At 37.9% G+C, this 26,925-nt stretch overlaps 1 protein-coding gene across 6 annotated transcripts in view; it reads right to left on the reverse strand.

The window, feature by feature from the left end:
• PKN2 (protein kinase N2) overlaps positions 1-26,925 on the reverse strand; it is a 157,442-nt gene that overhangs the window by 19,041 nt on the left and 111,476 nt on the right. For 5 of the 6 annotated variants that reach the window (XM_005885314.2, XM_014532603.1, XM_014532604.1 and 2 more), the window contains exons 9-16: positions 9,639-9,782; positions 9,256-9,331; positions 5,651-5,825; positions 5,292-5,418; positions 4,427-4,557; positions 4,268-4,343; positions 4,100-4,191; positions 2,789-2,965 (exon numbers count right to left, since the gene is read on the reverse strand). In XM_005885314.2, coding sequence (XP_005885376.1) covers positions 2,789-2,965; positions 4,100-4,191; positions 4,268-4,343; positions 4,427-4,557; positions 5,292-5,418; positions 5,651-5,825; positions 9,256-9,331; positions 9,639-9,782 — 998 coding nt within the window. Of the gene's footprint in view, positions 1-771; positions 1,135-2,788; positions 2,966-4,099; positions 4,192-4,267; positions 4,344-4,426; positions 4,558-5,291; positions 5,419-5,650; positions 5,826-9,255; positions 9,332-9,638; positions 9,783-26,925 lie in introns of those variants that run through there. The other variant, XM_014532607.1, reaches the window with a different exon arrangement.

Raw genomic sequence — 26,925 nt, forward strand, 5'->3', positions numbered from 1 at the left:
TTAGTGAATGCTTACTATGTGTCAGGTACTGTGTTAGATATTTTCATCAATTGGCTTAATCTTAAAATAAAGCTTTTAAGATAAAATATTTTATAGAAGCAGAAAATGATGCTCTCAGAGAGTAATTTGTCTAAAGTCACATAGCTAGAAAACAGTAAAGCTAGGAACTGAACTGATTTTGATTTCATAGTCTCAATCAGTAAAAAGTCACTGATCATTTATGCGCCAGCCACCTTTCTAGCTATTCCGTTAGTACATAGAAAAGGTCCTTGTTTCTCTGCCTTTTACACCTTATGTAAAAAATAAATACATAAGATGATTTTAGGTAGAAAGAAAGTGTTATGGAGAAATAAAATACAATAGAGACATGGGTTGGACATTAGTAATAGTGGTATTTTAGATAGGATACTCAAAAAATGACCTAAGAAATAACATTTGAGGTGAGATCTGAATAATTAGAGTACTTCAGACCTGAAGTAGTGGAATGTATCATTTTATTTCTGTATTTCATTGGGCTTGTTTCATTTGTATATGAATTGCAGTCTCAGCAAAAATAAAAATTTCTAAAGGAAGAACTAGATTTTATATATAAACACACACAACATATTTTAAAGGCATAACAAAACAGAAGAAATTTGAAGGTACAACAGTATACTACTATCTGCTCTACATACCTCTAAAGGTTATGATATGAATCAAAGAAGTGAAAATGCTAAATAAATGTCAGTTGTCAAAATATAAACAAGTAATGACAATTTAAGAATAAACCCAATAGAGATTTACTACTGATTTGAGATATGTTTTGAAGGTAGAATTGATCAAACTTGCTAATAATTTGTATGTTGCATGTAAGGAAAAAGAGGATCAAGAATGATTCTCCATGTTTTGGCTTGTACAATCGATAGATGGTACTGACATTTACTAAGATGGAGAAGACTAGAAGAGTAGTAGGTCTGGGAAGTGGTGGGTGAGGTCAGGAAAAAATAGGAAAAATCAGTAGCTTAGTTTGAGAAGTTAAATGAGAAATAATATCAGCCATACAGAGGGAAAGTCAAGTAAATTTGGTGAGTCCTGGCTGAAGATATAAATTTAGTGAGTCCTGGCTGGTGTGGCTCAGTTGGTTGGAGTGTCACCCTGTAGACCGAAAGGTTGCAGGATTGATCCCTGGTCAGGTGTGTATAGTAGACAACTATTCGATGTTTCTCTCTCAAATCAATGTCTCTCTCTCTCTTCCTCTTCTTCCCTCCCTCTCTCTAAAATCAACGAAAAATTTATCCTTAGGTGAGGACTTAAAAAAAACCGACCTAAATTTGGTAAACACTAGCATGTAGAGCAGTGATGGCGAACCTATGACACGCGTGTCAGAGGTGACACGTGAACTCATTTTTTTGGTTGATTTTTCTTTGTTAAATGGCACTTAAATATATAAAATAAACATCAAAAATATAAGTCTTTGTTTTACTATGGTTGTAAATATCAAAAAATTTCTATATGTGACACGGCACCAGAGTTAAGTTAGGGTTTTTCAAAATGATGACACGCCGAGCTCAAAAGGTTCGCCATCACTGATGTAGAGTGTAGCTATTAAGAGCACTTTCCTGCCGAAACCGGTCTGGCTCAGTGGATAGAGTGTCGGCCTGCGGACTGAAAGGTCCCAGGTTCGATTCCGGTCAAGGGCATGTATCTTGGTTGCGGGCATATCCCCAGTAGGAGATGTGCAGGAGGCAGCTGATCGATGTTTCTAATTCTCTATCTCTCTCCCTTCCTCTCTTGTGGGCATCGCAGTAGGAGATGTGCAGGAGGCAGCTGATCGATGTTTCTAATTCTCTATCTCTCTCCCTTCCTCTCTGTAAGAAATCATCAAAATATATTTAAAAAAAAAAAGAGCACTTTCCTAGGTTCAAATCCTAGCTCCACCATTTAAGAGCTATAAACTGGGATAACAATAGGGGGAACTACATATATGTATATATTTAATCTTGTGTATGCTATTATTTATTTTTTATGCATTTGAATAAGTAAAACTTTCATATTATATCACATTCAAGAATTACAAAAAGGATTCTAATTTAGTCTACTTTCTATGTCTTTCATTGGAAGCAATATATATACCACTTTCTTGGATACTTTCAGAGATATTGTAAACATATACAGATACTTAAAATTACCCTTTAAAATACAAATACTAGTATTTCGTACAATAATATGACAGACTATTCTACCTTTTCTCTTTCCACTTAACAATGTACTTTGAGTATATTTGGTATTTAAAGTCATGGTCATAATGGCATTCCCTAGGGATAAAATGTAACAGAAAACAAAAGTTTTAGCCCTGGCCACGGTGTCTAAGTTGGTTGGGCATCATCCTGTGTCTGTTTGATTCCTGGTCAGGGCACATGACTGGGTTGTGGGCTCCATCCCTGGTAGGGAGCATCTCACATCAATGTTTCTCTTTCTCTCCTATCCTCTCTCTCTAAAAACAACAACAAATCAATTTTAAAAAATTATTAAAAAAAACAAACCCAGCAAAAATTTTATTAAAAAGAATCTAAGTTTTTATTTAAATTATCAAGTATGATTTAGGGTAATCCATGAAATTTCAACATGGACAACAGAATTAAATAGATTTTTTGTTTTTGTTTTTGGTGGCAAAAGGTAAAAATTTCTAAAGTCTTATTTTCTATTTGGGAAAGGGGGTGGGGGATGAGAATTAATTCAGAGAGCTGTTTTCCTTTCCAGAAAAAAATTAGTCATGAAAAATTCAGAGAAATGTCTAAAGTATACTTACACAGCTCTTGGTTCAGAAAAGACATCAGTATGAATGTGCATCATTAGGTCCCCACCGGCAGCATATTCCATTACAAAGCAAACATGCTCTTTGGTTTGGAAACATGCAAAAAGGTTCACCAAAAATGGATGCCTTACACTATTCACAGTTTCAAAAATTCTTTTTTCACACATCAGGCTGTAAGAGAAAACATTTAAAAATAAATAGGTTTTTTTCTTCCCTTAGGTTCTAGCTGGAAACAATGCTCTTTAAAAATTACCAAACTCTAAACTAAGCAAAGTTCTTAACTATTATAACTTTAAAACCATAAAATACATCTTTGTTTTGCTACATATGCTTTAAAAAATTTGGTCTGCTTGATGTATATAATGAATTGAAATATGTTAATGCAAACTAAAATATATGATTAGTATGACAAAGATTATAGAGTTTGCACTGACAGTACCAGAGCAGCACACGTATAGCTAGTGTTATAGTTAACAGAAAAGACTTAATTAGGGTAAACTGTAAAAATTTATCAGGAAATGGTCAGAGAATTTAGCAATCTAAAGCATAATAAAAATAAAAGTTTGTGACCAAGGTAATTTCAAGGACAGTCTTTTTAATTCATAAGTTACAGAATTCAAGTATTTTATCATATAATATATGAAGTAAAGATATGCTGCATAAGTTTTAATTTGGAAGGCTGACTGGAAAATAGAGAGGCTACATGGAGAATTCTGTAACATGCTTCAAGAAGCTCCTTGAGAGTGGTATAATTTCTCTGTAAAGTCTATAGAATCATAGGTTTTTTTCTGTAAGAATTCTTACAAGCTGCTACAAAGAACATTGTTCAAAATTTCTGACTCTGGAACATTAATTTTGACGAAATAGAAAAAAATTACTACTTCTCTCCCTGAAAATCAACTTGACTTAAAGTAGAAGAAAATCAAGTCAAATATTCAAGTACAACTTGGAATTAACTTATTTTCATATTTAATCACCCTATTTATGATAGTTTTGCTGTTATTAAGTCACAACTTCAGAAAAATAAATAATTTTATTTATTTATTTTTATTTCCCTTTATTAAGGTATTACAAATGTATCCTTATCCCCCCAATGCCCCCCCGCCTCAATCCTGCCCTCACCCTCACCCCCTGGTGTCTGTGTCCATTGGTTATGCTTATATGCATGCATACAAGTCCTTTGGTTGATCTCTCCCCCTTACCCCCACCCTCCCCTACCTTCTCTCTGAGGTTTGAGCATCTTATCGATGCTTCTCTGTCTCTGGATCTGTTTTTGTTCATCGGTTTATGTTTTAAAAAACTAACCTGTCTACTTCGTCTCGAGCTACAATGTCTCCTTTCTTTAAGGCTTTTATAGCAAACATCTCATTTGTGTGTTTATATTCAGCCAAAAGCACCTGAAATGAGATTAAATAATTATTTCCCACTAGAGTTATTACTTTTGTAGGTATTAAAGAAATATTAAGAGATTACCTTTCCAAAATGTCCTCTACCCAAGACAGCACAACATCTGAAGTCTTGTAGATTAAACTGAAACATTTGTTGAGATCTGAAAACAGCAATATCATTTAAAAATAAGGTAAAAGTATGAGACCAAACATGCAGTAGCAAAGTTCTGTACATATTCTTTACCTTCTATCCTCAAGTTCTCGAACTCCACTGTATTCTAGGCTTGATTGAGGAATATCAGCTTCAAATTCAGATTGAGATTTTGGACGTATACTATTTCTGTCATTTTCAATATCAAAAACAGCTTCTGAGTCCTATGAAATATTAAATACTCATTAAATCAAAGAAACATTCAACTTAGTAGGTAAGGATAAAGTTAAAATAAAAATGTCAGAAGTCAATATCTGTAAGAAAAGTTAAATTCAGATACTAAATATTCATTTTAAGGTTAATTGTATATTGCATTTATCTAAAACATGTGAAAAACTTAACACATTAATGCCACCTTCAATGTGTATTCAGAAATCATGTTAACCAAGCCAGAAGAGGAAGAGTGTTTACACAATATATCATTTACTATCAATCATGTTCTTATGCTCTTTTTAGCTGAAGCAGCCTATTTTATCTCTACTGGCCCATGGACATCTAGAGATTTTTATGTTTCACTCATAAGAACACAAAACACAGACAATTAAAAAAAAAATCCTCACCTGAGTATATGCTCATTGAATTTAGAGGGGGAGGAAGTGAGGGAGGGAGAGAGAGAAAGAGAAAGGGGCGGGGGGGACAAAGAGAGAGAGAGAAATATTGATGTGAGAGAGAACATCGATCTACTGCTCTCCTAATGGGATCCAACCTGCAACCCAGGAATTTGCCCTAACTGGGAATGGAACCTGTGACACTTTGGCCCATGAGATGATGCTCCAACTAACTGAGCAATACTGACAGGACACAGACAATTTTAAAATAATTGAAATGTATACCTCATTCACTATGATGCTTTTACTGGTAATTCACATGGTAAAAATAAAAGTTTAAAATGCCTTGCCTGTTCTGGTGCATCCAAATCTCTTAATTCAGCAGATTCATCCATTTCTCCAAGGGAAGAATCACGTGGTGGTGCTGGAGGAGGTTCAGGTTCAAGATCAAAGTCCAATTTGGTTACTGTAGAATCACTTATAAAAGAGAAAGTAATTCACCAAAAAGTTATCAAAAATATGTATTTTAAATAATCTAAAATTAAAGCAAACAATTTTTAATTTTTAAAAGTAATCAGAATACTAATTTCATCATACAATTTGGAAAAAAAAAATGAGACTTTAAATAGGCCCACTGTAATCAATAGATACAAATGTTACAATTTTTTTTATTTTTTATAAAAGCAATGCTTAAATCTTAGACACGTACCTAGTTGGAGATGCTAGTTCTGGGATGCGTACATCAACCACTGGCACTGTAGCAGGCCCAGGTGCTTGAGGACTAAAGGTGCCAGAATGATTTACTGTAGGAATAGCTCTTCTCACTAGCCTTCCCCAAGTGGCAATATTAATATTCATTTGAGGAGCTCTGAGAAATGTTTTACCTGTGGATATTGTAAATAAACAGAACAAGTAATTTTTTTACATATTACCAAAAGCTATAATTAAAAAATTCATATTCATTGGTTTATAATTTAAGGACAAATAAAATGTGCCACTTAAAAAATAGTTAACTATTTGTTATAAATACTAGTGCAAAACAGCAAAACAGTTTTAAAGATAAATAGGTAGATACTTTATTTTTAAAGTCTAGTAATGATATGTGGTTAAGGCTTAATAAAAATTCTTATCTTTTGGAGATACTAACTATAATATTTAAGAATAAATCAATATGATGTCTGGATTTGCTCCAATTAATCTGAGGAAGTAATGAGTGAAAGAGATAGAAAGAAAACAAAATTGGCCATGAGCTGACTGTGGTTGAAGTTGAGTGATGGTACATTGCTCTAGTCTCTCTACTTATGAGTATGTTTAAAATATTCCTTAATAAAAATAAATGAATACACAGATAAAAATAAAACAAAATACAAAGATGGATATCACTTTTAAAACATTATGGAGAGATTCCAAAATGGTGCAGAAAAGTAGAAACTACACGGACATGCTCCCAAGACCAAACTGCAATTATAATTAAAATACAGATAAACCACCCTGAATAATCAACTGAAGACTAGCTGGAGAGAACCCTGATAAGCAAGGATGGAAAGTGGAGACCGTATAGAGACTGATGGGAATTGAGGAGACACGAAAGGGCTGGCTAGGCTCCCACAGACAGCAGCTGAATTTTCAGAGAGATATCTCGGCTATGTGGGGTTGCCACTGAGAACTCTGAGGTCTAAACCCCAAGTTGGGCCCCCCAGCCCAGAACTGAGAAAGGTGCCCACATAACATCTGGCTGTGAAAAGCAGCAGGGTTGCTGTCTACCAGGGAGAGATGGCTGGAAATGCAGGCACTCTCTTAAAGGGCCAATGCACAAAATTTCATGTGCAGCCACTCACCTTGGGCTCTGGCAGAGGAAGAGCAGAGTCGACTGGAGCTATGTGAGCAGAAACCAGGTTTGGGGACTATGGGGTTAGAGCTTGGAAGGCAGACAACTGTTTCCTGTGCTGAGACATTCCCTCATACTGCAGAGGACATCTTTCTCCTGTACACCTTTACCATCAAGGCAGCTTTTGCCTGGAGGTAGGTGGGGGGAAAGTAATTGAAAACTTCTTGCCCCACCTTATAGAGTTTCTGAGGACCATTAAGAGACTGAAAATAACAATCAGAGACAGAGGCAGGTCTCTGGAGTCTTTGCCCCACCCAGTTGGAAAACCTCTCACCCCTTCCAGTGGTGGGTAGCCTAAGCTAATCAAGACTGAATACCAATCAGATTGCAGACAGAGGTGGGTCTCTGGAGGTTTTGAGTCTTTGCCTGATCTAACCCAGGCCTGGGGCAAGGAAAAGCAGATCTTGGTGCACATCTTGGTCCTTTCCAAAGGAACCGAGCCCCAGCAGAGGAAGCCACAGCCTGTGGATAGTTGATAGCTCCAAACGGGTACTCAGGGCCAGTCACAAACAGCGCCTGACATTTTCCTGCACTAGTGATTGGGAGTCATAGCAGATCTACCTAATAAATAGACACAAACCTAAACAGACAGCCAAAATGGGGAGACAAAAAGACAACCCCCAAATGAGAGAACAAGAGAATTCTCCAGAAGAAGTGCTAAATGAAATGGAGGTAAGAAATTTATCAGATGTAGAGTTCAGAATAATGACTGCAAAGATGCTCAACAGCGTGAGTAAAGATATAGTAACTATGAAAAAAGACCTGTCGGAAATAAAGAATGACAACACTAATAAAGAACACACTGGAAGTCATAGCCACAGTGGTCAGGCAAGAAGAAGAAATAATGAGAAAGTAAAACTCTCATTATATGCAGATGACATGATATTGTACACAGAAAACCCTAAAGACGCCATAAAAAAATTACTAGATTTAATAAATGAATTTGGCAATGTAGCAGGATATAAATTAACACCCAGATGTTGATGGCATTTTTTATATACCACTAACGAATTCTCTGAAAGAGAAATTAAACAAACAATCCCATTTACCAGTGCAACAACAAAAAAATTAAAATATTTAGGAATAAACTTAACCAAGGAGGTAAAGGACATGTACTTCAAAAACTACACGGTGTTGAAGAAAGAGATAGGGGAAGATATAAAGAAGTGGAAGAATATATCGTGTTCATGGATTGGTAGAATTAACATCATTAAAATGTTCATACTACCCAAAGCAACCTATAGATTCAATACAATCCATATTAAAATACCAACAGCATACTTCACAGATCTAGAACAAACTCTCCAAAATTTATGTGGAACCAAAAAAGACCCCAAATAGCTGCAGCAATCTTGAGAAAGAAGAACTAAGTTGGAGGGATTATAATACCAGATATCAAGTTATACTACAAAGCCACTGTAATCAAAAGAGCCTGGTACTTGCACAATAACAGGCACATAGATCAATGGAACAGAACAGAGAACCCAGAAATCGACCCAAGCCATTATGCTCAATTAATATTTGACAAAGGAGGCAAGAATATACAATGGAGTCAAGAGAGTCTATTCAATAAATGATGTTGGGAAAACTGGACAGATACAGGCAAAAAAATGAAACTAGACCACCAACTTACACCATACACAAGAATAAATTCAAAATGGATAAATGACTTAAATGTAAGTTGTGAAATCATAAAAATAGGAAATCATAGGCAGCAAAATCTCAGACATCTCTCATAGCAACATGTTTACTGATACATTTACTAGGGCAAAGGTAACTAAGGAGGAAATAAACAAATGGGACTACATCAAACTAAAAAGCTCTACACAGCAAAAGAAACCATCAACAAAATGAAAAAGGAGCCCACTGTAAGGGAGAACATGTCTGGTAATGATACCTCTGATAAAGGGTTACTATCCAAAATATAAAGGAGTTCATACAACTTAACAAAAGGAAGACAAACAATCCAATTTAAATATGGGCAAAGAACCTAAATAGACACTTCTCCAAAATGGACATAGAGAAGGCCAAGATACATGAAAAAATGCTCAAAGTCACTGATCATCAGAGAGATGCAAATTAAAATGACAATGAGGTATCACCTCACACCTGTCAGAATGGCTACCATCAACAAATCAACAAATGACAAATGCTGGCAAGGATGTGGAGAAAAGGGAACCCTAGTATATTACTGGTAGGAATGCAGACTGGTGCAGCTATTATGGAAACAGTATGGAGTTTCCTCAAAAAATTAAAAATGGACATAGACAATAGGGTAGTGATGGTCTGGGGCGGAGAGCAGAACGAACTAGAAGGGGTTAATGGGGTTAATACTCTCAACAATGAAGATTTAAAAAAAGAAAAAAAAAGTACACAGATTTTCTTTACTTCAGGAAACACTTAGTATTTGATTTCTTAGTAATTACCTTGCTGTTTTGAAAAAATTTTCTTTTGTCGTTGGAGTTTTGGTCTTCTTTCAATAACTGGATTAAAAAAGGTAACCTACAGTGAAGAAAATTTAAGTTGATATGAATATAGCACTGGATTTATGGTCATGAAATTCACTACACTACTAAGTTTTGAAAATTTAAGAGAACCTTAGATATAATATAGTCCAACGCCCTCTGAGTAAACAAATCAGAGGATGAATTATTTGTCTTAAGATAATATACCTTTTCAGTGGCAAAGCTGAGCCAAGATTTCAAGTTGTATGTGGTTTAGCCTAATACTCTCTCCACTTCTACATCATGCTGTCTACATATATAATTTCAATTACAGTTATGCACATTTAATAAAATACATTTATTACCTCTGCAAATAAAGTACCCTGTGGTTCCAAATAGAGACACATGCCATGCCGTTGGTTGTCTAAAAAGTCTTCTAACCTCAGAAATTTTACAGCACACAGAGATCGCCAATCACGCCAATAAACTGAAATTTCCAGTTCACGTGACTAGGATAATTAAAAAAAAAAATAAAGAAAACAGAAGACATCATTGGACACACACTTGACTAAAATATCACAAAAAGTATAAAATATAGATACAATAAACAAATAACACACACAATGATTGCACTATTTTAAAGAGTGCTTTTTCAATGTTTCTCTCTTATAATATTACTTTAATAAACATATACATTTTCATTCAAAGGAAGAAAATTATATTCTAAGAGTCTCCAGCTAAGATATTCCTTTTATATAAAGAATATACAACTGGGAACAACTAAAACAAATGAATGACTACAGAAACTCTTTCCAATCTTACAGCTTCAATCTTTCGGATTTTCCCCCGCCATGTGGCATCCCTTGCTGTGCTATTGCTAAAAGACCTCAGTGCTCACCTCAAAGAACCATTTCAAATCATATTTCCTGTATCAATGCTGAGTCAGAGAAAGGTTGTGGAGAGTATTTATTCTGCACTTATAGTGTGCCACACACTATGCCAAACACTTAAAGAATATTAGGTCCCTTAACCTTCAAAGAATACCATTGGATAATAGAATTAATAATAGCAGGGGCCTCTTGTAGGTAGGGAGAAAAAGGGAAATTCAGACTAAGTTTTATAAAAAAAGATGTTCAATTATCACATCATCAAAAAAAAAAACACAACAAAAAAAACAAAAAAAACCCCGCAGTAAGTTGAATGTCCCAAAACCAGGGGCAAATATATTATACCACATCCATATGAGAGAATACTCTGTAGTCATCTATATACATAAAAGACTAAGCAACTGGCTGACCGTTTGACCGGTAGCTATAACATGCACTAACCACCAGGGGGCAGACGTTCAATGCACAGGCAGGGAAACATGTAACAGACTGATGAATCTCAGAGGAAAGGGGGGGAGGGTGGAAAGAGATTAACCAAAAATCTTATATGCATACTAGAGGTAGACACCGGTGGGTCCCTTGGCCTGGCCTGCGGGGATCGGGCCAAAATTGGCAGTCCGACATCCCCTGAGGGGTGCCAGATTGTAAGAAGGCACAGGCCAGGCCAAGGGACCCTACCAGTGCATGAATCTGTGCACTGGGCCTCTAGTTAAAAATGCTTACATAGGGTAATGCATTTAAGGTTTTAACAATCAATTACTAAACGTACTTGAAGAACACAGTTTATAAGTTGGGGAATCAAATCATAAACTGATATCTACATATATGCTATAATCTACACACATTTTAATTATAAAGCACCAGACTTTTCTATTATTTTGTTTTTTCCAGGATTTTGTACAGCATCCACAAAAATAGATAAATGTTTTTTCTTTTAGCTCTACACAGTAATAAATTACTTCTTTCAAATAATAACTTTAAATTTATGAAATTATACATCTTATGTAAGTTCTTAGTATACACAATAAAAAAAAATCTTTTGACTTTAAATAATAAAATAAGTTGATACAAATGAATAAAGAAAACACTTATAAAAAAGAGAACATGAAAAAAATGATTCAAGACACAATGTGCCAGAGGGTCTCAGCACCAAACAGGAAAAGGACTAGACAAAGATACCTATGGCAGTGAATATGTGAGCCCAGTGCCTCCTACCTCATTTCTTCTCTCTGATACACATTACTATGGGAGAGAAGAAGAACGAATAGAGTATAATTATTTTAAGATAAGCAAATGGTAATTAAAAGCAGTATGTGAATGCTGTAATATTCTATTCAAGTTAAAGATTTACATATTTGGAAAGTTATTTTGGGAAATAAACAGACTAAATAATTCAACCAGGGATTGGTAATTTATATTGCATTGCTTCAGGTCACAGAAGGAGAGGCCTCCTTTTCCCTGTCTTCTCCCACTATATTAGGGAGAAGGGCTTGTTATAGTTCAGGCAGATGGGAGGCATATAGATGCTGGGTATGAAATTAGTACTTGTTAAAAGTTCTTTCACACCCAGCTTTAACAATTTATCAATTAATGGTAAATCATGTTTCATCACCACCTTTCCTTCAATTATTCTGAAGTAAATCTCTGATATCTAGAATCGCATTTTATTTTTTAAAAAATTCTGCCTCGTCTTGTTGGTTCATTACTCATTCTTTGCTCATGTTTTTATTCTTCTATTATTTATTTCAATAGTTTAAACATTTATTTTACATTCTGTAACTAATAATCCCATTATCTGTTGAGATTATTTTTGACACAAGCTCATCTATGGCAGAATACTTCCCTAAACTTCTGAAACAGAATTTAATAGTTTTTATTTTATCTAAAACTGTTTTGTTTTGAACCTATCATACCGTAAGTATGCTTATAGAAAGAACATTTCTGGCTCCTTTGTATTTCTCAGTGCTAAATGCAGACCTTGCATATTAAAGATAACAGAAGTAGAAAAAAGCTAAAACGTCTGCTTATAGTGTGTTTTAGAGCACTGACTTTCTAGTAACAGTTGAGGTATGGAGAATTAAATCAAATTCAACTGTGTGGGGGAGGGTGGGAGTAGGTAAGAAAGCAAACATGTTCAAATTACCTGTTTTCCCCCTCCTCAGATTCTAATGTGTGTCTATTTGAGAATCTATTTGGGAATCACTGTACCAATTAGAGGTGTCATTGTCCCTTGGGTATGTTGAAGTGTGGGGAAAAACAAACTGAGGAAATTTTTAGTTTTTAAATTATTTCACAATAAAGTATTTTTATTCATACCATCAATACTTAATGAATATAAACATTAAGTACTGTGATAGAGATACAAAGAAAAACAATTTATGGTCCTGTTTTCAGATAGTTCATAGTTTTGATGGGGAGATAGAAAAGTAAATAAATTTGACCATAAAGACAAGAAGCACAATAACACAAAAGAGAGAGCTGACCATATTTGCCCCCTAAGGGTAGCTAGTAGAAAGATCAGAAAAAAATCAGAATTACTCAAATTGGGTTTGAAGAGATGAATCACAAGAGTAAAAGAGGGGAGGACAGTAATCAGAGGGAAAAGAATGTATAAAATTAAGCAAGCATATAGTATACTATAGAGATTGGAAATAGTTCCATGTAGTTAGAATCTAGAATATATATAGAAATGACTTGGGAAATGAGAGGTAGAGACAGGTTATGAATGGCTCTGTAACCACGGACTTTGGTTTTCAACTTGCAAATTATAGCCTGCAACTAAAAGATTTTAAATCTAGAGGAATAGAGGTCAAATCAGATCAGGCAGTATGCTAGTTAAACACAGGGGGCTCTACAATCACGACTGCCTAGTGCTGCACACTCAATAAATTCCCGTAACAAACAGGTTCAAATTTTATCTATACACCACTTGCTAGTTTTGAGACTTTGAGCAAGTTACATATCCTTTGTGGGCCTCAGTTTGCTCATCTGTAAAATATGTATTATTATAATATCAATACTATATTGACATTATATTGAAAAAAGTTAAGCCCAGCCAGCGTGGCTCAGTGGCTGAGCATTGACCTATGAACCAGGAGATCACGGTTGGATTCCCAGTCAGGGCACATGCCCAGGTTGCGGCCGGATCCCCAGTGTGGGGCATGCAGGAGGCAGCCAATCAATGACTCTCTCTCATCACTGATGTTTCTCTCTCTCTCTCTCTCTCTCTCTCTCTCTCTCTCTCACTCTCTCTCTCTGAAATCAATAAAAATATATATAAAAAAAGAGTTAAAACAAGCTCAGCACATAGTCAATGTCCAGTAAATGTCAGCTATGATGATGATGATGATGATATGCACTTAACCAAATCTACCATGGCTGAAGGATAGAGTGTAAAACAAAGAGAAAAGTTAGCCTACTATCATGAAGAACATAGGTTTTGGCTTCAGATTGGCTTGGCTTTGGTGTCAGATGCTTGTGTTGATTCCCAAAGCTTTCTAGCTGTATGACCTGAAAAATGTTACTTAAAGTCAGTAATCCCAAAACAGTGATAATAACTGCACACATGTCATAAGATTATTGGGAGGATTACATGAGACATTATATGTAATGTGTCTTATTCATAATCTATTACAGAAGTTTCAGCGCTAACTGGGGAGACAAAGAAATATGCCCCAAATGAAAGAAGAAGAGAAATCCTGAGAAACAGAACTAAGTGAAATGGAGGCAAGCCAGCTATCAGGCAAAGAGTTCAAAACACTGATTATAATGATGCTCTAGGAACTTAGGAGAAGAATGGATGAACTCAGCAAGAACTTAAACAAAGAGAGTAAACATAAAAAAGGCCAAAGAAACTGTAAAAAAGAACCAGTAAGAAACTAAGAATACAACATCTGAAATGAAGACTACACTAGCGGGATTCAACAGCAGGCTATATAAAGCAGAGAATAGAGTCAGTGAGTTGAAAGACAAAATAGAAAATACCCAATCAGAGCAGCAAAAAGAAAAAAGAATGTGAAAAATAAAGATAGTCTAAGGGACCACTGGGACAACATGATAACAACACCTGCATCATAGGGATACAACAAGGAGAAGGGAGAAAGCAAAGAATAAAGAATCTATTCAAAGAAATAATGACTGAAAACATCCCCAACCTGGTAAAGAAAATAGACAAGTCCAGGAAGCACAGCGAGTCCCAAAGGAAATGATCCCAAAGAGACATATCATAATTAAGACAAGGAGAATCTTGCCCTGGCTGGTGTGGCTCAGTTGGCTGTAGCATCATCCATACACCAAAAAGTGGTGGGTTTGATCCAGGTGAGGGCATGTGTGGAAGGTAATCAATCAATGTTTCTCTCTCTCCCTTTCTCTCTATAAAAAGCAAAAATACAACACCCCCCCCCAACATCAAACAAACAAACAAATAAAAAAACACCAAATAACAACAAAAAGCGAAAAGAAAAGAAAATAAAGATAAAGAAAGACGAAGAGATTTTTAAACGCAAGAGAAAAACAGTTACCTAAAAGGAAGTTCCCATAAGACTGTCAGCTGTTTTCGCAATGGAAACTTTTCAGGCCAGAAGGGACTGGCAGGAATTATTCAAAGTGATGAAGGGAAAGAACCTACAACCAAGACTAATCTACCCAGCAAGGCTAGCATTTAAATTGAATGTAAAATAAAGAGTGTCCCAGACAAGAAAAGATAAAGGAGTTTATTACCACCAAACTAGTATTATAAGAAATGTTATAGTCTTCTTTAAAAAAGAAGAAAAAAAGGAACATAGTTATAAGAAATAAAGTGGCAATAAACACATACTTCTCAATAATCACTTTAAATGTAAATAGCTAAAATGAGCCAATCAAAAGACACAGTGTAGCTGAATCAATAAGAAAACAAAGCCCAAATATATGCTGTCTACAAGAGACCCATCTCAGAGCAAAAAGTAAAGAGACTAAAAGTAAATGGATGGAAAAAGATATTTCATGCAAATGGAAACCAAACAAAATAGACTTTAAAACAAAGGCTATGATAGGAGATAAAGATGGACATTATATAATGATAAAGGATCAACTGAAAAGAGGATATAACTCTTGTAAACAATCATGCACCCAATATAAAAGCACCCAAACATACAAAGCAAATCATGATGGACATAAAGGGAGAGATCAACAGCAGTACAGCCATAGTAGGGGATTTTTAACACCTGATTGAATCAATGGATAGACTTTTCAGATTTAAAAAAATCAAGAAAGAAACAGTGGCCTTAAATGACACAATAGAACAGATAGATAAATTGATATTTTCAGAACATTTAACCCCAAAACAGCAGAATGTACATTCTTTTTAAGTGCACAAGGAACATTTTTCAGGGTAGACCATATGTTAGGATACAAAATGAGGCTCAATACATTCAAGATCATATCAAGCATCTTGTCTGGACACAATGCTCTGCAATTAGAAATCAATTACAAAACAAACAAACAAACAAAAACAAAAAAACCCACACAAAGACACGGAGGCTAAACAATATGTTACTAAACAAAGAATGGGTTAACAATGAGATCAAGAAGGAAATAAAAAATTATCTCAAAACAAATGAAAATAAACACATAACAACACAATCTATGGGACACAGTCAAAGCAGTCCTATGAGGAAAATTCATAGCAATACAGGCCTACCTAAAGAAGGAAAAACTCAAGTAAACAACTAACCTTACACCTAAAGGAAATAAAAAAATTTACAACAAACAAAACCAAAAGTGAGTGGAAGGAAGGAAATAATAAAGATCAGAGCAGAAGTAAATAAAATAAAGCTAGAAAAATACAAAAGATCAATGAAAACAAAAGCTGTTTCTTTGAAAAGATAAACAAAACTGATAAGCTATTAACCTGATTAATCAAAAGAGAGAAAGCCCAAATAAATAAAATCAGAAATGAAAAAGAATAACTGATGTCACAGAAATACAAAGAGTAAGAAAATACTATCAACCTATATGGCAACGATTGGACAATCTGGAAGAAATGGATAAAGTCCTTGAAACAATCTTCTAAAACTGAATCAGGAAGAAACAAAAAATATGAACAAATTGATTACAACTAATGAAATCGAAGCAGTAAATAATAAATTAAAAAACTCCCAGCAAACAAAACTCCTGGACTGGATAGGTTCACAGATGAATTTTACCAAACATTCAAAGCAAAACTAACACCTATCCTCAAAATATTCCAAAAAACACAAGAGGAGGAAAGCCTCCCAAGCTCATTTTATGAGGTCAGCATTACTCTGATTCCAAAATCATATAAAGGCACTACAAAGAAAAATAATTATATACCAATATCCCTGATGAACAGAGATGCAAAAATCCTCAACAAAATATAAGCAAACTAAATTCAAATAATATAGTAAAAAGATCATACATCATTCCTAGTGGGATTTATTCCTGGGGTGCAAGGTTGATACAATATCCACAAATTAATGAATGTGATACACCACATAAGCAAAATGAAGGATAAAAATACTATGATCATATCAATAGATGCAGAAAAGCAGTTAATATCCACCATCATTTATGATAAAAATTCTCAGCAAAGTGGGAATAGAGAAAACATGCCTCAACATAATAATGGCCATATATGACAAATCCATATTCAAAGGAGAAAAACTAAAAGTATTTCCTTTAAGACCTGAAACCATAAAACACCTAGGAGAAAACATAGGGAGTCAAATCTTAAACATTTCTTGTAGCAATATTTTTTCTGACATATCTCCCCTGACCAGGGAAACAAAAGAAAATAATAAACAAATGGGACTACATCAAACTTAACTCTGGTGCCGTGTCACATGTAGAAATTTTTTGATATTTGCAACCATAGTAAAACAAAGACTTATATTTTTGATACTTATTTTATATATTTAAATGCCATTTAACAAAGAAAAATCAACCAAAAAAATGAGTTCGCGTGTCATAGGTTCGCCATCACTGATCTAGGTGCTTTGTGTAGTTATCTCATTTAAGGAAATAGTAGTAAGAGTTGGTGAAAGTTCAGCATATTGAATTTAAGATTTCAGAACAATTCATTGCTAAAATGTCAGGAAGTAAAAATACACTGGGCCTGAAGTATTCAAAAAATTTGAAATAATAGTAGGTTAAATAAGTGTTTAGATATACAGATTTTTAAAAAATCTCTCATAATGATGGCTAATGTTAGAGTGAAGAACCAAAGTCCTTAAAGAATATTGGAGAGTACCTAAATGATCAAGAGGTGACAGATGAGAAAGAAAAAAAAAAAGTAGACAATTATAATATACTAGTGGCCCGGTGCACGAAATTCGTGCACAGGGGAGGGGTGTTCCTCAGCCCGGCCTGCACCCTCTCCAATCCGGGACTCCTCGAAGGATGTCCTACTGCCAGTTTACAGGGATTGGGCCTAAACTGGCAGTTAGACATCCCTCTCACAAACCAGGACTGCTGGCTCCTAACCGCTCACCTGCCTGCCTGATTGCCCCTAACCACTCTGCCTGCCAGCCTGATCACCCCCAACTGCCCCCCCACTGCTTGCCTACTCACCCCCACTTTCCCTCCCCACTGGCCTGCTTGCCCCCAACTGCCCCCCTGCTGGCCTGCTCACTCCAAACTGCTCCCCCCCGCTGTCCTGATAACCTCCAACTGACCCCCACTGATGGCCTGCTTGCCCCCAACTGGCCCCCCTGCTGGTCTTCTTACCTCCAACGGCCCCGCCCCCCACCAGCCTGATCACTCACAACTGCCCTCCCTTGGCCTCTAACTGCCTCTACCTCGGCCCCGCCACCATGGCTTTGTCCAGAAGAATGTCCGGAAGGTCTCCTAGTCTAATTAGCATATTACCCTTTTATTAATATAGATTAGAGGCCTGGTGCACGAAATTTGTGCACTCAGGGGGTCCCTTAGCCCAGCCTGTGCCTTCTTGCAGTCTGGAAGCCCTCGGGGGATGTCCCACTGACGGCTTAGGTGTGCTGTCAGTCGGACATCCTTAGTGCTGCCGAGGAGGCAGGAGAGGCTGCCGCTACCGCCACTGCACTCACCAGCAGTGAGCCCGGCTTCTGGCTGAGTGGCGCTCCCCCTGTGGGAGCGCACTGACAACCAGGGGGCAGCTTCTGCATTTAGTGTCTGCCCCTAGTGGTCAGTGTGCATCATAGCGATTGGTCGTTCCACTGTCCAGTCGATTTGCATATTAGCCTTTTATTATATAGGACTAGAGGCCCGGTGCATGAAATTCGAGCACTCAGGGGGGGAGGAGAGAGTCCCTCAGCCTGGCCTGTGCCCTCTCGCAGTCCGGGAGCCCTTGGGGGATGTCCGATTGCAGCAGAGGCGGGAGAAGCTCCTGCCACTTCCACTGCACTCACCAGCTGTGAGCCTGGCTTCTGGCTGAGCGGTGCTCCCCCTGTGGAAGCGCACTGACGACCACGGGGCAGCTCCTGCGATGAGCATCTGCCCCCTGGTGGTCAGTGATGTCATAGCGACCGACTGTTCTTCTGTTTGGTTGATTTGTATATTACCCTTTTATTGTATAGGATAGTTTGTCTCAGAGGACTTACATAGCCTCAAAGGAGGATATGACATGTCATTTGATAGTAGCAGAATTTACCTCAGCAAAAGAGAGGTAAAAAGTGTAAATGTTACTATAGCTCCAGAATAAGTTAAAAAAACAGCATCTCAGATTAAACAATATGCTCAATGTCAGACAGCTCAGACATGGAGGAAATTTAAATGTCTCTGTGTTCCTATTCTATGACTTGTTCTATATTAAGATGCTTTACTCCCCATTAAAAAGATGTTGCATGCATTTTTATCCTTTTATAGGGAGGAAAGCATCTTTCTCACTGACATAGTTTCTATGAGAGATCATTTTCACTTTTTGCCTAAATATCTAGGTTTTTACCTCAACCTTCTTATTCATGCCCCCTTGTGAGTTATCTGATAGAAGACTTTCTTCCTTTTTTTCTTGAGAAGCAGGCCATTAAATGAAAGAATACAATGTGTTCTCCTCCATGCCTTAAGTTTTACAATGTTGCTGCATACTCAACCACAGTGTCAAATATCAGCTTATATTTTTGTAATATAGATGAGGATATTGACTGTGCATGGTTTAAAAGTGTTATAGTTTAACCTTCTTTAATGTAGTATAAATAATTTCTGAAAATTTGAAACCAATAAATAGTCATAATCTGGTATTCTATCTTACACCCCACGCTCTCACTGCTACTGTCATACCAATAAATGCAATCTTTCTACAATCTCAGTTGTCTACATCCTTCTCTCTGACCATCACCTAACATTCTGACTTACTTTCTAAAGTACCTCAACATAGTAGCCTTCAGCCTCACTGTTACTTCCAATCTGGTAATCCTTTGTACTGGCTCTCACTCTCTCAATATCCTCTCTTACTCCTTTTTCTATTTTATTAGTGAACATTCTCTAGTACTCTGCTTTTAACAGCACTGATTCCTGATAAAATTTTCTAAGTTTCAGTTCTAAGGATGTGAAGGAAAACCCCTATTCTGTAAAACTACCGTTTGGAATTCTCTGCTATTCTTTGGATGGCCTCTTATTCTGAAAAAATAAGTTTGCTTTCTAGCCTGCTTGAATAATGGGGGAGATAAACTTAGCTGTCTGACCTTGTAGGCCGGAGACTAGATACACCCAATGCCATGCCAGCTGCATTTTTTAACTGATAGAACTGTGTAGTTTTCAAGGCCGCCGCCAGCAAGCACACAAAGGGCTGGCTCTTCTATAAAAAGGGAAGTTCTGCTTGTAGCTTGGCTTAGAATTTGGATTTATTTCCCTAAGCCCGCCGCGGTGAATAAAGTGTAACTCCAAACTCTCAGAGCGCTGTTTGGTTCTTGTCCGTTTTTTTCTGTAACATAATTGGTTCCCTGACATTTCGGGAAGACCGGGGAACCACCCATCGTGGCCTTTTGGCCTCCGGTGTGGACTGGGTTTGGGGACGGGGGGAGCCGGATAGGCCCCCGGGAGGCGCCGCTCTGCTGATTTAGCAGAATTGAACCGGGGGGACTCCGGGCGCTCCCGGACCTCAGCCCAGGACCCGGCCGGCATCTGGAGAGCGTGGACGGACACACCTTGGGACCTGTCGACAGAATTGGTAAGGTGGGGGCCCCAATCCCCTACCAGTTTGGCCCACTCGGAATGAGTGGAAGGGGAGCTTGATCACCTCCCGGGAAGCCACAGAGCTCCCTTTGGAATTGGGAATTTGTTTGGAATTTGGAATTTGTTAGAAATTGGGAATTTGTTTAAACTCTGAGTGGACAGCTGTTTGTTTGTGTGGGACTAGCCAATTTGCTACCGAGAAGGGGGACTGGACGCAGTCTTAACTCCTCCGGTAGGTTCTCACCGAGACGTTGGTTAAGAATTCTGTTCTGGGACATGGGTGCCAGGAATGCCCCCACGCCCATTTGGGGAGTTGGGCATTGTTTCGTTTATTTGCTCAGCTCCAGTCTAGGCTGGTGTACTGAGAGAGTATAAGTAGGAGTGTTTGTCTGTCTTGGCTGCTCATTAACTGGTCTGTGTAAAGTGAAAGCTACTTTGATTTATTTACATTTCTGTTGATTCATCTGGCTGAACATTTGGACTGGACCCGTGATAGGCTGCAAAAGTCTCTAGCAGTTCTCAGAGTCTTTTGCTCACCATTACAGAAGGAATCAGCCCACTTCGCTAATAAAAATTTCTGTCTATCAGTTGCCCTTACCTGGGTTGTAAATTCGCTGTATTAAATTGAAATTTTGAAGTTCTAGGGTAGATTTAAAGGCTAAAATAAAGGCTGGCTAGGTTCCAAGATTACTTGGTTCTGAGATTGCTTGTAAGAAAAGCAAGAGAGAAGTCTTTTCAAGTTAACTATTTGCTTAGCAAATTAACAAAGTAGTAAATTTCAAAGAACTTGTTATTTATGGTTTCCTTATCTCTTTGGTGGACACAAAGGGCTTACAGATCCGCAGGGAGGAGAAATTTACTGGCCCTAACCCTGCCTGTGACGTGTTTTGTTTGACTTGCTGTTTTCAATTATTTATTAGAATACATTCTGCTGCCCTAACTGGTTTGGCTCAGTGGATAGAGCGTCGGCCTGCGGACTGAAGGATCCCAGGTTCGATTCCGGTCAAGGGCATGTACCTTGGTTGCAGGCACATCCCCAGTAGGGAGTGTGCAGGAGGCAGCTGATCAATGTTTCTCTCTCATTGATGTTTCTAACTCTCTATCCCTCTCCCTTCCTCTCTGTAAAAAATCAATAAACGATATCTTTAAAAAAAAAAAAAGAATACATTCTGCCTCCCTAAACAGAGGGTAAATAGTTATGCCAAAGTACTTAAGGGGGACTGATAAAAGAAATCCAACAGTTACTGTTTTGTTATAACTCTGAAGAATCCATGAAAAGAAACTGGCAAGCAAAATCAGAAAATCTTAGAGCAGATCAGTATGTTTTTCTCCTTATATAATTCCTCTGAAATCTGGCAATGCTTAATAAATCATGGCAATACATTTCTTTGCATAAATTCAATAAGACTGGTTCTTAATAGTGGTTTTATTAATGGAAAACTTTGACTGGAGTATCATGTTTTAAAGAAACCTGTCTAGACTCTGAAGACTTGAAGCCAATAAAAGTGCCACGGGAAAAGCCTGGTATCCTGCTTGGGAGCCCTGAAGATGGCTGGCGCTGGAGTGTCAGGCCCATGCCCTACCATCACTGGCGGTTGGTCAGAGTAGAAGGGGAGCAATAAGGATGCCTCTGTGTCCCTGCGGAACCCCCACACACTCTGGGCCACAACGAGTAGGAGGGCTACTGAGATGGGCCTTAAAGCCTAGAGTGTGGGCTCAGGTGGAGTTGCTACAGGTAAGGGATTCACCTAACTCAGCAGATACTGTAGGCAGGCCTGATGGCAGCTAGATAGCTTGGCTTCCTGGCCCTACGGGGCACATTAAGATTCAATCATGAAATTCCGGCAAAGGTAGTCAGTTACCATTCTTGTGTTTATGCAAACGATCAGGCCCAATTGAATACAGTAGATAAAATGGTCTTGATTTGGTTTTTTTGATAAAAACAGAGGTAATTTTGAGGAGAAAAATTCTATTTCAATAGAGGTTGTTAAAACAACTAGTGCTACCAGATGTAACTAAGTATTTCCACCTCTAGGTATGTAAGACAAGGGGCTTAGCCAAAGCGGTACTCACCCAAAGTCTCAGCCCCTAGAAAAGGTTGGTAGACTATTTGTCCAAAAGACTTGACCCCTTTGCATTTAGGTATTTGGTTTTAAAAATTATTGTGGCACACTGGTTGAAAATGGCTGCCTTAGGCTAATTATTTAACCTCTAAGACATAATTTACTTATTAATTTATAAAATGAAGGGGCTGGATTATATCAGCAATTCTCAAACTCCCATCCCCCGGGAGTGGCAAATTCCAAATGACATTTTATCCAGAATCTCAATTTAAAAAGTCTCTTTGCTATCTTCTAAGAGAATTCTGAACCCTGAACTCCCAGGAACATAATTTAAACTTTTCTAGATCATCTGATATCTGTATCATTTGTAGAATATCTTAGAACTCTAAAAAGACCTATGAATCTTTGTATCTTGAAAAGGCCAGAATCAGTACAGACAGCTTAGTTCCCAGAATGCCTTAGAAAAGAAACTTGACATTTGAGGCAAAATGCTGAGCATGAACATGTCAGACAGTTTAAAATAACATTTTCTATAAATGTATTTATGAATATTTTCTATAAATAAATATCTACAAATGTAAGAGATAAAATAAAAAGTAAAAAGCACAGGAAAAAGTAAAATGTACTATGTAAACAGAAGGAGTTAGCACAATAAGGAATGTGGTTTCTGCCAAAGAAGTTTACATCAAATTAGAGACAAGTAACATGCATATCAGGATCCTAAAAGGTCTCATTGGCCTGAGGGATGAATAGCTTTACTTAGCCATGCAGTGTTTTCAAAATTTCAAAGGGAGGATTAATCCAAGTGGGAAGAATGGAGTAGAAAAACAATTGTAGGTGAAGATTACAATTGCAAGTAAAGAACAACCAGTCAACAGTTATCAGTCTTTCTAGATCTCTAACACTGTAGTTTGTGTAATTTTAAACCACTTTCTCTCTTCCAGATTTTCATCATCTTCTACTGTGTCCTCCTCTGTGTAGCTGTTATCTACCTCATTCAAGTTATCATAAAGGAAAGAGCATCCATTTAGAACAATGGAAGTCAAGTATCATCTCTAAAATGTATTAATATGTAATTAACTACTCTGGTTCTCAGATTCCTTAATTATAAAATGATCACAAGACATTTTACTACTTTTAAATTCTATTTTTAAACATATAACTCTGTAACACAATAACCTGACTACAAGGGAAACCTAACCAGCCATTTTCCCTCTAACAATAAGTTTCATTTTGATAATATTGCTCATCAAAAATTCTATAATTACTTTAAATAGGCTCTGAAATGAAAGAAAATGACATTTAATCAATTAATTTCCCATTACCTAGCATGTTCCTCTATTATACTCAAATTTATAGCCACATGTCAAAACCCAGGGCTAAAAGAAATAACTAAATCAATGAGTGGCTACACAGGCAATGCAAAGCATTTTATATACAATACACCTCAGTTTTGAAAGAATCCCTTATAACAGTCCTGTGATGTTAATATTTTATCCCCATTTTAGAGATGGTGAAACAAGTGTCCAATAGTAAGGTTATATAACTTGTCTACTATCAAATAGCTAATAAGTAGCAGATGGACAATAAACCCAGTCTCTTTGGCTTCAAAGCCAATGTTACAGCAAATCTACCAATCAAAAATGAATGGAGTAATAGGCAGACCTTTCCTGCACCTCCTCCCAGGGCTAGATTGGATATAAAACTGAAGTGGGGAACATACACCTGGAATTAGAACTGAGGCCCAGCTGAGGAGACTTATATTAAAGGACAGAAAACCCCCGAGACCAGTAGGTAGGGTGAGGTCGCTAGAGGAACTGACCCAGCTTCCAGGGGCCGCAGGCCGAGAGTGAGGAGGAAGCTCTGAAGCTACAGCAAAGTCTTTTCCCTCAGAAGATCGAGGCCCGGAACCCAGGCTAGGCTCCATAGTCCAGAGCACCAGACCTGAGAACAGCAGCCCAGGTAACATCAGCTCTGAAAGGCGGCAGGGTTGCAGGACCTGACTGAGTCTGGAGCCGGTAGGAGAGAAAGCCCCAGTTTTGTTTTTGTTTTATTCATTTGCAGCTACTCACCCAATGCTTCAGTGCAGAGGGAGGCACACACTTGAGGTGCGCCTAAGGAGAGGCTGGGGTGGGAAGCATTGCAATGAGACGTGGAAAAGCAGCAGCCAAGAATCCTGTATTTGGTCATTCATAAGCACCCAAACTGAAATGGCTATTTTCACTGAGAGGAGCTGCTAGCCTCTCCCAGTAGCTGCAGGACAGGTGAAAATAACAACCCCACCCTAGGTGATACAGCCCGCCCGCCCTATCCTCAGGAGCCCTGCCTGCCACACCCTGCATTTTGACTTTTCAGAGGAAACAAAAACAGAGGCCAAGCCTGCTGGTTTGAACAGTCTCAGGGAGCATCAGTGATTGGGGGAGGGGCCTTCTGCCCCACTATCCAGGGAACATGACTGGTAGTTACTTTCCCTGCAGGGGAGAGCTGATAGAAACTCCAGGTTTCCAGCTGATCCCACTGGATTGCATACAAGGATCTCTGTCCAGCCAAGGGCAGAGTAATATTTTGGGCCACTCACAGAGTAGCAGCTTTGGGACAGGGAAACACACCCACCACATTCCCTGAAATCTGAGCAGTACTTCTCTGCCTAAAGCCTTTTCAGAAACAGACTTTTGAGTGATTAAGATTGACAACTGGGCTGTGGCCAGATGGCTCAGTTGTTTGGAGCATCATCCTGTATACCAAAAGGCTGCAGGTTCGATTCCCCACCAGGACATATACCTAGGTTGTGGGTTTGATCCCCAATCAGAGGCAACTAGCTGATGTTTTTCTCACATCAATGTTTCCCTCTCTTTCTCATTCTCTCTCTCTAAAATCAAGAAAAACATCCTTGGGTAAAAATTAAAAAATAAATAAATAAAAAATCGACAGCTGGCTAACAGGCAAAGGTGGGCAGAGAAGGAGCCCAGGGAACGAAGGGAAGTTTGCTGACCCATCCTTGGGCCCCATGCTGCAAACAAACCTGCATTAGAGGGCAGACTGGCCCTTTCTATTTGCAGCCAAGTCCTGTGGAGACAGGCACAAACTGTGGATCCCTTGGAGCTTCAAGCATGTTGTTGAAAGCCAAAGGAAGACAGTCTCTGACAGTGGTTAGCACCTAAGTACCTCACGAGAAGCCCAGAATTGGCAGACAGAACAGTTAGCAGTCATCAGAAGAGCAGGATCCAAAGGGAACTCCCATGGAGCACTAAACTCTGCTGAAGCGAACACCACTTCATTTTTTTCTTCTTTTTTTTCCTCTTTCTTGGAATTTTCTCTTTCCTTTTTTAAATTTATCTTCTTTATATATCTGACTTTATTTGTTATTATTCTAGTCTCTATTGTTTTGCTCACATATCTGATTTTCCTCTTCCCTTTTTAAAAAATATAATTTTAGAGAGGAAGGGAGAGGAAGAGAGAGATAGAAACATCAATGATGAGAGAGAATCACTGCTTGGCTGCCTCCTGCACCCCCCACACTGGGGACTGAGCCCGCAACTCATGCATTTGCCCTGACCAGGAATCCAACCTGACCTCCTGGTTCATAGGTGTATGCTCAAACACTGAGTCATGTCGGCTGGGCTCCTCTTTCCTTTTCCTACTCAATATTTTTTTCTTTCTCTCTTTTCCTTTTCTATCTGCTTTCTCCTCTATTTTGCTTTTCATATTTTTTTCTTTCCTTTTCTTCCTCCTTTACTTTTGTACATGGGTAGGGTCGCTAGGTATGGCTGGCGATCAGGGCCGATCAGGGCCTTCCGGCTGCCGGCCAGGGCCTTCCTTCTGGCTGCTGGCTGGGGTCTCCCTTCTTTGGCTGCCAGCCAGGGCCTTCCTTTGTTCCACGCCACCCCCTGGTGGTCAGCCCACGTCATAGTGAGCAATTAGTCTCCCGGTCACACTCCCGTGGGGACAATTTGCACATTAGGCTATATATATATATATATATAATTTTCCTTCCCTAATTCCCCTAATTCTTTATTCTTAATTTTCATTATTTCAGCTCTGCACCACATATTCCTTTTTCTCCCCCCCCTTTATTGTTTCTTTTGTGTGTGTGTGTGTGTTTATTTTGTTGTTTTTCTCCTCATTTTTTTTCCATATGTAACAGGATTTTCATCATCCCACCATTCTAGCATTCTTTACTGAATAACCTTTTATAATGCTTATCTGATCTAAGATATGATCTGATCCAACTCAAAGATTTTTTATTGCTCTTTGGCAAACCTTTCTCCTCCTAACTTTGGGATACTGCTTATGATCTGATAGGTAGACCTTTGTTTTCTTACTTATAAAATTTTTCCAATTATGGGTTAATAACTATTTTTATTGGCTTCTATAGTCCATGATATCATATCATTTGTCATAGGCAATTCAGATGATGTCAACTCCCCTACTGAAAGCCCCTCAATTGTCTTCCAATATATAGCCTGTAAAGACCCTAGCAATCTGGCACCTACCTATAGTTGCTATTTTACTTCACAATGATCATTTTTATTCTTACAACACATCAAGTTCTCTAT

This window comes from Myotis brandtii, unplaced genomic scaffold (assembly GCF_000412655.1).
Source record: "Myotis brandtii unplaced genomic scaffold, ASM41265v1 scaffold90, whole genome shotgun sequence".
NCBI classification, from domain to species: Eukaryota; Metazoa; Chordata; class Mammalia; order Chiroptera; family Vespertilionidae; genus Myotis; species Myotis brandtii.